Source organism: Chiloscyllium plagiosum, unplaced genomic scaffold (genome assembly GCF_037043375.1).
Source record: "Chiloscyllium plagiosum isolate Xiang-an unplaced genomic scaffold, Cpla_swu_hap1 HiC_scaffold_12, whole genome shotgun sequence".
NCBI lineage: Eukaryota > Metazoa > Chordata > Chondrichthyes > Orectolobiformes > Hemiscylliidae > Chiloscyllium > Chiloscyllium plagiosum.
The window spans coordinates 42,745,066-42,757,207 of record NW_028270150.1 but is presented as its reverse complement, the minus strand read 5'-3'; the positions used below and the strand labels follow the sequence as shown (position 1 = coordinate 42,757,207).

Sequence of the window (12,142 nt, the reverse complement as noted above, 5' to 3'; positions counted from 1 at the left end):
ACAAAGGAAGAACTGGGACAACACATCCATCCTAGAACAGGTTAAACAGAGACACGCATGTGAATTCCTAGAAGCATGGAATTCCTACCAGAACTTTATCAACAAATACATTGAGTCGGACCCCATTTACCACTCCCTGAAAAAAAACAGGAAATGACATCACCACAGGAAATGATATCACCATCACAAAGAAACCCAAACTTATAAATAGAAAGCAGGAATCATCAGCACTGCTTCATCTGGAGGTTCACTGAAGAAGTTACCTAGTATGGTGATGAAATGTCTGAAAATGAACCTTCCAGCTCAGCGAGCAAACCAACATCCAGACCCTCAACCCGAGCTACAAATCCTCTCAAAACGCATTAAAACTTGAGTGGAGACAAGAAAAAAAAAATCTTATTCAGCAAAACAAGTCATATTATATTATTTCTACTTAGATTAATTTAGCTATATGGTAACAAAAGCACTGACCTGTCTCTTTGAAGGTTCATTAAATGTCTTGTCATCCTTCTCAGCTTTCCATTCGTGGGCCATCTGTGCAAACTTCTCTTTTTCCAACACCGTCAGTGACTTCAACAGAAAATAAATTGAATCACACTATAGATATTACACCTATGCATGTTATCTCCTAGTTTTTAAACAAGTACGAAAAACAAAATCGATCCAGTGGGGAGTGCTGGATTTTTTGTAAGACATTTTATATTGCAAGATTGAAAGCCAAAACCCAATTGGCCCTGTATGACCAAAAGATTGGTGTGAGCAATGCAATGAACATATGTAAAACAATATCTACTGCCAAGTTTGAGGTTGTATAGGAGGTTGACTACAGCATCCATAGGCAGTAAGAAACAAAATACTACTGGATCCTATTTTAAAACTAGTTGATCACTTCAGTCTCAAGAAGAAGTTGAATTTTGATATCAAGAAAGAATGAAGATAAATGGCAATAGACAATGTAACCAATGAGCAGGTATGGATGGAGGAAGTATTGACCTGTAATTGGTGGAGTGAAGAGTGTTTTCCCACAAGGAGATGGTAAAGAAAAAGACTAAATAATTGCTGGAAGTTTTTCCTTCCAGCACTTACAAATTAATCATATTTCAAAAATGTATGTTTGGTTACTTAATACAAGAACGGACAGAAGGCAAAAACTTGCATCTTGACGGTGAACTTTAACGAATCAAGCAAGTTCAGTGTATGTTGCATGGCCAGCAACGTGACAGATGCCAAACCTCCACTTTCAGAATATCCAGTGTGTTAGTTTGGATTTGCCTATTTGGTTCACATGCTAGTTTCTCGGTCTACAAGCAGTTTCTTAGGCACTTACAAAATAGAATCTCAAGAAAGGCTATTTTAAGATAGGAAAACCCAAACAAAACAAAGAGGAAAAAAAAGAGTAGAGAATAAGAGAAGCAATATTAGGGAAGGGAGAATGTGGTAAGATAAACAGAAACTCAGCCAGTGATTGTAACAAGATCAAAAGATGCTTGCAAAAACAGGAAAAGAAAAAGTTTTAGTATAAGTGAGAAGAGAACTTAAAATATACTATATATCTATAATGTAATTTCTTTCTTCCTGCAAGGATCACAATTTTGCTTCAGCAGAATTAAATACACAAAATTCATTGGCTCTTATTTTGAAGTTAACTAAGTTATGACGCTGAGTAGTCGATTTGACAGCCCCCGCCAAATACCTTGCCATCTGTGGCATCTATTTCCACTTTGCAAACAATTTTTTTATCTAGTACCTGGTCCAGGGATCTCCAAGCATTCAGCAATATCAAACAGGGTAAGCAGTCAACCACATCAAAGTACTCAGAACAAAGTCAACTTAGTTGAAATTGTTGGAGAAGAAATAAATGATTGGCACATGCAGGTATGTCAATTTATTATATTTCAGCCTAAGGAGTTTAAAATGTAAACTTTTTACATTCTGTAATTATAAGATTAGATTTTCAGGGATAGTGGGGCTCTTAGCAGTCCTTTGAACTTTATTTAAAATTTGATCAGTTGGGGGGATTCAAAATGGCAGCGACCCAGTAAGTCTGCTTTGCTGAGCTCTGCACCAGAACCCAAACAAAGTGGGACACTCCCCCTCCCTTTACTACTTAAAGCGCTGGAAATAACCATTTCTTGACCCTAGAACCATCTTAATATTAGTTTGAAATTGAGGATCACATCAGGCAGGGAGCCCCCCCCCCCCCACAACTGACACACCAGTGGCCATAGCGTCGGCCTCCATGACTTCCCCAGGGGACTCACCTGTACAGCAGAGGCTGACCATGGAGTTCGTGAAACTCAGAAGATTGTTTGTCGATGAAAGACAGCCAGTCCAGGCTTGAATCAATCTCGGTCATGCTGCAGAGGCATGACCAGGAGATCCAGCCCCTCGGGCAGTGTGTCGGGGAGGTGGAGCAACAGGCCACAGCTTCAAAGACTGCGGCAGAATCCTTGACGGGTTGGGTCCAGGCCCTGGAATGGAGAGTGCGGGCCGTGGAGGAGCAGGTCAATGACCTCGAAAAGTAAGATAGTCAGAAGAACATCTGTTTGGCGGGGGCTTCCTGAACAGGAAGAGGAAGGCCAGCTCATCAGCTTCTTGGAGCAATGGCTCCTGCAGTATCTGAAGCTGGAAGTCAAGGTGGGCCAGGTGCAGGTCAAGCAGGCCCACCACGTTGCAGTGCCCCCGCCTGGTCATAGTGCGACTCCAGCGTTACAGAGATAAATAAATGATGCTGAAGCCTTGAGAGCACTGGGGAAGGATCCTCAGGCTCTGATATAAAAAGGATCACTAATTAAGATTTTCTAAGACTTCTCTCTGGTCATGATTCATAAGAGAAAGGACTTTGAGGAGGTAAAAATGCGGCTGAGGGACTCGAATATTCAGTATTCCCTTAGATATCCGGCAATACTGCGTTTCAGGCACAGAAGATCCGTGTTCAATTTTGATTCACTGGAAAAGGCAAAGACTTCTTGGATGCTTTAAAATACACTGACTGGCTTGAATAATATGGACAATTATGTTTATTTTGTTTTGTCTCCAAATTTGCCTGGTTTACCTGGTTGTTCGGGGCGGGGTAGTTTTAATATATGTCAGTGTCATAATTATTGCATCAGAACATTATTTCAACGAGCCAACACACACTGCAGCACAGAGGAACTATGCAGAGCATAGGAAAATCACCTATACAGTGTATTCAAAAAGAATGGGTACCCAATGAACAGTCTGCCGATTCCTCAGCAACAAACCCAAACAAGCAGATAAAAAATGTCCAGAAAGCCTTGGCGCTCTCCCCTATGTCAAAGGCATTTCTGAAACAACTGCCAGACTACTCAGACCCCTTGGCATCATGGTAGCCCACAAACCCACCAACACACTAAAACAGCAGCTAATGAACTTGAAAGACCCTACACAGACGAGCAAAACTAACATCATTTACAAAATACCGTGCAAGAACTGTAACAAACACTACATTAGACAAACAGGCAGAAAACTAGCCACCAGGATACATGAACACCAACTAGCCACAAAAAGTCATGACCCTCTCTCACTAGTATTCTTATATTCAAAGGAAGGAAGGACACCACTTCGACTGAGGCAATACATCCATCCTAGGACAAGCCAAACAAAGACACACACGAGAATTCCTAGAAGCATAGCATTCCAACCAGAACTATATCAACAAACACATCGAGTTAGACCCCATCTACCACCCCCTGAGAAAAGGAGTTGGAAGTGACTTCACCATGGGAAATGACATCACCAACCAAAGAAACTCAAACATAAATAAAAAGTAGGAATTTTCAGCATTGCTTTGCCTGAGGCCCACTGAAGATGTTACCCAGTAGGGTAACAAAACAATCTGGAAATGAACCTTCCAACTCAGCGAGTAAGCCTTCATCCAAAACCTCAACCTGAGCTACAAATCTTCTCAAAACTCGCTATGTGGAGATGTCTTTACCCCGAAGGTAGGGATTTTACCTTTTTTTTCCTAATCCACATAAGTGCCAGACTAGAATTGACAGGATTTTTTGTCCCATCAACCTTTTTGAACTCAGTACTGTCTTGCAGAACAGGGAACATCGCCGTTTCTGATCACACAACAGTGTACATGGAGGTCAAGGCCAGTGGTTGCGGGATGGGCTCTCGGCACTGGCGCATGGATAGTTTCCACCTTAAAGATAGCAAGTTTATACAATATTTTTTGCGGACGTTTAAAATCCTTTGGGATATTATTTAGGTACGGCCAGTCATCCAGTGGGAGACTGCCAAGGCCTATGCATGGGACTTGATTATTTCTTACTCTGCGACCCGAAAGCGACAGAGGGGACAACATCAACGCTTGCTCGAGGCTCATCTGAAGGCAGCTGGGTTAGCATACTTTGACAGACCGTCTGTAACTAAATTGCAGCAGATTACAGCCCTGAGGGCTACTTTGAATGCTGCACGCACCCAGATAGCAAAGAAGGAAATCTCTGTTTGCGAAACAGAGATTGTGAGAGTATGGTGATAAACCAGGTAGATGGCCAGAACTTAGCCAGAAAGAAGAATCCCCCCCAATCTATTAGATCCAGAGAGAGTGCTGGTACTCTTACTTGCAATGCTAAAAAGATTAACGCAGCATTTAGAAAGTTTTACTTTGAGCTGTATTGATCATTCTGTGATGACAGAATGAAAATGGAAACCTTTTTTAAGGCTCTGAACATTCCGGGCGTCACTTCAGAGCAGGCGTCCTCCGAATGCCCCCCTGACAACTCAGAAAATACAGGAGGCGGGGAGGCTGCTCCAGAGTGGTAAAGCACCCAGCCCAGATGGATTTCAAAGTTTTATAAAGATGTTTACAGACAAGCTGGCTGGGCCACTCTTGGATATGTACGATTACTCATTCAGTCAGGACTGTCTCCCATCTTCTTTGAGAGAAGCAAATTATTCTCTTATTCTGAAGAAAAACCCCAGAGGATTGCACTTCATACAGGCCCATATCATTAGTGAATGCAGATTTTAAAATCTTATCGAAAATGTTAGCATTAAGGCTGGAGAGGACATTGCCTTTTATTGTAAAGGAGGACCAGACAGGTTTTATGAAGGGTCACAGGCCTACCAAAAATATATTTTTTAAAAGTACTAAATATGGTCCAAATATGTCATCAAAGATCGATCCTGGATTTGGTTGTCTTCCTGGATGCAGAGAAAGCATTTGATCAGGAGGAGTGGCCATACCTCTTATGTCATGAAACGATTTGGTCTTGGAGGGGTTTTTGCCAAATGGGTGGGGTAGCGTTGCACTGTGATCCGAAAGCAGCGGTTCTTACTAATGGTATGAAGTCAGATAGTTTTAGTGTTGGCAGAGGCTGCTGACAAGGGTGCCCTCTCTTGCCACTATTATTTACATTAGTGATCGAGCTGCTGGTGGAGGCCACCCAGATGGATCCCAATATAACTGACCCGGAGGTAGAGTCAGGCACCCTCTCTTTGGAAAATATCCTGTTCTTTTTAACTGATCCAATGCCATCTGTGCCCCGCTTAATACAAGTGATTAATCTATTTGGTTTGTTTTCAGGGTATACAATTAATTCCATGAAAATCAAAGGCCATGCCTGTGGGGGGCCTTACTAGTGTATCCAGTTTTAGGGATGGAACCTGTTTCCCTTTCCAGTGGTTACAGGGAGGTTTTTGTAATTAGATATTTTTATCACCCTGATCTTCAATCAACTATATAAAAGCAAACTATGTGCAGTTGTTAGAGAAGATAAGGCAGGATCTTCAGCGCTGGGAAGTTCTTCCGATATCTTGGTTGGGTAGAATAGCTGTGGTTAAAATGAATGTTCTTCCTTGCTTATTATATCCCATGCAAATGCTCCCTTTGATGCTGCCAAGGCAGAGCACTACAGAGGCTTTACAGTTAGCTTGAATCTTTTATCTGGCACCAGTCTCTTATCAAGCTGGATAAACTGCAGCTTCCACATGGACTCTGGCTTCAAGTTCTGGGAGTCCAAAGGAATCTCTTGTTTGGTAGTTCGATTTGACGGAGTGGTCATGATGTCTTTTGAGCAGCTGAGTCAGAAATTTGAGCTACCCAGGAGAGCGATCTCTTTCATTACTTCCAGATTAGAAACTTCATAAAAAAAAACTACAATGATGGTTAGTCCCTACAAGTCGAACATGGAGAGGAGTGCACTCCGGTCTACGAGCGCCCTCTCAGTAGTACTCTCTATCACTTGTTAGGAAGTAATATTTCGAAGGACATAGAGTAGCTATGCAGAACCTGGACTCAAAATTGGGGGTAGAAATCTCATCAGAGATGTGGTAGGATATCTGGGAAAATGTTAGGAGATCTCGATTTGCAATAGGACCCAGGCCATTCAACTGAAGGTACTCCATACGGCTCACCTGGCACCGGAACGGGTTGTGAAATTCAAGACAGGAGTGTCCCCATTGCGCCCCAAGTGTATAATGTATGTTGGCATACTTAATCATATCTTGTGGTCATGCCACAAGATTCGCAGGTATTGGGATGCCATAGTGAGTGTTTTGGAAGAGGTTTTGGGAACTGAAGTTAAGTTGGATCCAGTGTCCCTCCTTTTGGGTCTTCTCTTTGGATGTGCGTAAGAAAGAATTGTTTAAAATTCTTTCATTCTGTGCGGGGAAGAACATTCTAATGAGCTGGGTGTCAGAGAATCCCCCGGGGCTCTCGAGCTGGCATAGGTTAGTCATGGAACACATTCCCCATGACATCCTTAAGAGTGTGGTGCACCAGAAAACTGAATTGTTTTACAAAACAAGGTGGCCCTTTTTGAATTATATTGATACAGACTTGTCGGCTATACTGATCAGGGCCGTTGTGTAGCCGTGAGGGTTGTGTCTGGTGGTCCGGGGCCTCCTGATCAAACACTGGTTTACTTACTATTGCTCCCAGTGGTGGGGAGCTTCGGTGAGATTTCACTGAGTGTAGTAATTTAATTGAATATAACTTAAGTTCCATTGCTATAACTTGGTTTAATTTTATTTATTTATTTTTCTTCTTTTTCCTTGGTTATTTATTGAATTGTAGTTTTTGCAGAGTTTTTTTTCCATGTTTTGGTAATTTGTGGAGTAGAGTAATAGTTTGTTTCCTATTGTTATTATATTAGGAAGTGGTTATACTATTTTGTAATGGTTTTGTAATCTTGTTAAAAAAAACTTTAAAATATTTTTAATTGAAAAAAAGATTTCAAAATTTGATCTTTGAGGTTTTCAAAGTTTGGAGAAGATTTGTAGCTCGGGTGCTCGTTGTTGTGGTTCTGTTCGCCGAGCTGAGAATTTGTGTTGCAGACATTTTGTCCACTGTCTTGGTGACATCCTCAGTGCTTGGGAGCCTCCTGTGAAGCGCTTCTGTGATGTTTCCTCTGGCATTTATAGTGATTTGTATCTGCCGCTTCCGGTTGTCAGTTCCAGCTGTCCGCTGCCGTGGCCGGTATATTAGGTCCAAGTCGATGTGCTTGTTGATTGAATCAGTGAACAACTACTATTATTGGACAAGCCAAACAGAGAACAGCCAGGGAATTCCTAGAGGCATGGCACTCATCCATTGATTAAAATCAACAAGCACATCGACCTGGACCCAATATACCGGCCACGGCAGCGGACAGCTGGAACTGACAACCGGAAGTGGCAGATACAAACCACTATAAATGCCAGAGGAAAGATCACAGAAGCGCTTCCCAGGAGGCTCCCAAGCACTAAGGATGTCACCTAGACAGGAGACGATACGTCTGCAACACAAATTCCCAGCTCGGCGAACAGATCCTTGAGGATTTGCTTGTTACAATGCCTCATTTGTTCTACTTCAATTGAGTAAAGATATAAAGAAATGATAAGTTTTTGTATTTTTGTTTTAGTTGTAATAATATTTATGCCACTTTAAAGGAGTTGATTTCTTTGATCTATCAAAAAATATATACTCTTAGTTTCTTCTGCTCCTGTAATGTTATTATGTCTCTAAGAGATGTGTTTTGGTCTGGTTTATTTGAGCAAGATATTGGGGTGCAGGTGCCAAGCGGTCTTTGAGAAAAATCAACAACTTATGAAATCTTGGGTGCTTTTTAAGGAAAAGCTGTAACAAAAGCAACAACTTGTGTGGTCACGCTCCCACCCAAAGAGATTTTAGGTTTAACTTTTTGCAGTTGGGGGTCTTGATGTGAAAGCTATTCTTTCCCCTTCTTAGTTACAGAAAAAAGCTGCAGGTTCTCTGCCAGGGAGTTATTTGAGAGATAATCTGTCTTCTGAATTTTCCTTTCGCCAAGGGTGTGTTTATTGGATGTTACTATGTTGGAACAGTTAATTAGTAATACAGAAGAACTTCAATTATCCAAAGGATATAGGCCAGGAGTATTTCGTTCGGTTAATCAAATTCCAGATAATAAAAAATGCTGGAAAACAGTTTAGCCAAGGATCAGGACCTTGTGATCCTGCTGCACAATCAGATAATCGAATGCCGGATTCTCAAGGTTCCTCTGTAGTTGTTTTATCGACTATTCTGTTTAAGGTTTCCAGAGTTGTTATTACAATTCATTTTGTCGTATTTTAACTATTGAGCACAAACAAAGTGGGTTTTGCTTTAAATCCAATGTGATCGGCAGAATTGTAGCTAGAACACAATTCCATATATTTACTTTTAAAGTAAGAACAACTTCCGGTCTAAACCATCCTCTGAATATTTTCGAGGGGGTTTGATCTCGTCCATAAAAATCCCTTTTATTTTGTATTTTTTTAAATATTCTCAATAAGAATCTGGAAATCAGCAATAAATGCTGGCCAGCCGCCAACATCTACACCTTAAAAAAAAATCCACATTCTTCCTACCAAAAGACATCATTGCACATGTCTCCATTAAAATTGGATCTTTGAAATGCCTACACATTCCACAAATCCGTGTCTTCTTGGAGGTCTACTGCCATCCTCCTCTCAAAACACATTTCCAGGTTTTTTTGTCATCTTCAAACTATGCCCTGTAAACTCAAGGCTGGCTCTTTAATGCAGACTTAAAGTAACAGTGGGGCTAAAACTAACGTCTGAAGGAACCCAGGTGTATGCCTCTCTCAGCCTAGAAACAACCATTCATCGCCACACACTGTTTACCAATCAGTCAACTTCATGTCCATGCAACAAACTGACCCGTTTATAGCTAAAGTCGTGTCCGTGGCCCAAGACTTCACAAGCAAAAACAAGCAAGAACAACTGCGGAAGCTTAAAACTTGCAACAACAACAAAAAAGTGCTGGAAAAATCTCAGCAGGTCTGACAGCGTCTGTGGAGAGAAATCAGTTCACATTTCGAGTTAACTGTTCTGAAGAAGGGTCACTGAACCTGAAGCTTTAATTCTGACTTCTCTCCACAATCGCTGTCAGACCTACTGAGACCTTTCCAGCAATTTCTGTTATTTTGTTTCTCCTCACCGTCCAGGCCGAGCTGCAGAGGGGAGCCGCGTCCTTCAGCCCCTTCACCTCAAAGCCCTGCCGCCTCAGCTCCGGGATCTTCTCCAACATGAAGAAATAGAAAGGATTTCTCGTCGGTTTCTTCCGCGACATCGTGACCTAGATCCGGGAGCGGCTTGGGCGGGAGGGAGAAAGGGCCGAGAGAATCGAGCCGGTCAGATCTGGCTCAATCCGGAAGCCAGCCAATCAGCAACAGGCGCGACAAATTGGCGGCAAATCTTGGGCACAGAGCACGTGAGTGTGGGTGGGTGTGTGCAGGCGCTCGAGATGCAATCACCACCCTGCAGCTTTAGTGACTATTGCTGCTGCATTTCAATCCAGGCAATTGCAACCAAATTATGGTCTCATTTTCAAACTCTGTCCATTGACATAATAACCACACTTACGCTGGTTTCTTCTTCCCAGTCCACTGCAGGCTGTAATGTAGTCGAGTTCAATATTTTATGTAGAGAAAATATTCTGCTGATCACTTTAACTGAGTTTCCTCCACTGGGAATATAACTTATTGCGTGCAAAATATTACTTTTCTTTCCCTGTGGCAATATGATTAATATCAAGAGATTGCTAGGACTTCTGGGCATGGCCATTATGAAATAATTGCCATTAATTTTATTATGCATATGTAAGTTTTAAAAATAATTTGTCTGAATTTTAAATGTCGCAAGATTGGGTTATAATGCAGAACCAGGTCATTTGCACAGTACAGAGCAAAATAAATCTGCTGTTACATCTGGAATGCTGAAGCTATATTTTTACAAGCTGGGAAACAGATGGAGGATATTACACAAAGCTCCGGTACAGCTGGAGTCACAGAGAACTAACCCTTCTTCGTGCAGGTAAGTTTAGGGAACTGTGTCTTTGGCTGCTTTAAAGGTTTGTTTGGAAAGATCAGACAGATTGGAACTGATGAACTGATGTTGATGTTTTGTGTACCATAACTTACTAAAATATCTGCGATGAAACAAATGCCTTCAATACTTTCTTGCATTTATGATGTAACAGTATACATTCAAATGCAACATAGATATGGTTTGCAAGGGTCATTTATTGTTTATGGGAAGGCAATGGCTTGGTATTGCTGCTGGAAGTCGTAATCCAGACACACAGATAACGTCTTGCAGATCCAGTTTTGCAGATCAGAGGGGTTTTAATAATCTTCAAGAATGATCATCATTAGACTTTTAATTCCAAATTTTTGTTGAATTCAGATTCCACCATTTAAATGGTGGAATCTGAATTCAACAAAAATCTGGAATTAAAAGTCTAATGGTGATCATTCTTGAAGATTGTTAAAACCCCTCTGAATCACTAAATGCTCTTCAGTAAATGGTGGAATCTGAATTCAACAAAAATCTGGAATTAAAAGTCTAATGATGATCATTCTTGAAGATTGTTAAAACCCCTCTGATTCACTAATGCCCTTCAGGGAAGGAAATGTTCCACCCTTACCTGGTCAGGCCTACACATGTGAATGCAAACCCACATCAATGCTCTGAAAGACCTAACAGCCATTCAGATGGATTAACAGCTCAAAAACCTCAAAAAAGGAATGCAATCTTAGTGACACCGGGCATCAGTTAAGACATTGAAAATGATAGCAGCACACACAGTTTTTTCAACTTTGCAAGCCTTATTAGCTAGAGCCTAACGCAAAAATTGGGAGAGCTGACTCAGAATCAAACAACAACTTGACGTAGACACACTCACAAAGTCATACCTGACAATGTCCCAACACTATCATGATGGTGGCACAGTGGTAAACTATTGAGAGAAAGTTCTGGGAAGTCTTAACATTGACTACAGACCCAATATAGTTTCATGGCATCAGGTCAGACACTGGCCAGGGAACCTCCTGCTGATTACCGTGTGCCAACCACTACCCCCAGATAAATTAATACTCTATATTAAATACTGTAAGCTCTGAGGGTGCAGAATGTACTCTGGACGGAGGACTTATCTGTCCACCACCAAGACTTTCTCAGTAGCTCTACTGAGCAAGCTGGTTGAGTCCTAAAAGGCTAATAAATCGAGTCTGTGGCAGATGGTGAAGATGAAGTTCTTCTTTACAATAAGAATAACCTCCACTATGTTGTCTGGCAGTATCACCATGTTGAATGAGATAGATTTTGAACGCATATAGCAACTCAAGTTTGAACATCCAGCAGGTGCTCTGGGCCATCAGCAGTCGCAGAATTGTACATCAACACAATTTGCAAACTCATGGCCATAATCATCACCCTGCCATTACCATCAAGCTAAGGGATCAATGCTTGTTCAATGAAGAGTGCAGGAGGGCAAGTCAGGAATAGCGTGAAACATACCTAAAACAAGGTTTTAATCTTGTGAAGCTACAAAACGGGACCATATGCATGCTAAGCAGCATAAATTGTAGGTAAACATTTCCATGACAAATGGATCAGATTTAAGATCATAAGAAGGATTTGAGCTATAGGGAGAGGCTGAACTGACTGGGGCTGTTTTCCCTGGAGCGTCAGAGGCTGAGGGGTGACCTTATAGAGGTTTACAAAATTATGAGGGACATGGATAGGGTAAATAGACAAAGTCTTTTCCACGGGGTGTGGGAGTCCAGAACTAGAGGGTGTAGGTTTAGGGTGAGAGGGGAAAGATATCAAAGAGACCTAAAAGACAACTTTTTAACACAGAGGATGGTAC

The 12,142-nt window shown here is 41.5% G+C and overlaps 1 protein-coding gene across 2 annotated transcripts in view; it reads right to left on the bottom strand.

Moving 5' to 3' along the window:
- LOC122555243 (protein maelstrom homolog) overlaps positions 1 to 9,562 on the bottom strand; it is a 61,820-nt gene extending 52,258 nt beyond the window's left edge. For both annotated transcript variants that reach the window (XM_043701028.2, XM_087992395.1), the window contains exons 1-2: positions 9,431 to 9,562; positions 472 to 570 (exon numbers count right to left, since the gene is read on the bottom strand). In XM_043701028.2, the coding sequence (XP_043556963.2) occupies positions 472 to 570; positions 9,431 to 9,562 (231 nt within the window). The remainder of the gene's footprint in view (positions 1 to 471; positions 571 to 9,430) is intronic.
- Positions 9,563 to 12,142: the final 2,580 nt, after the last annotated feature.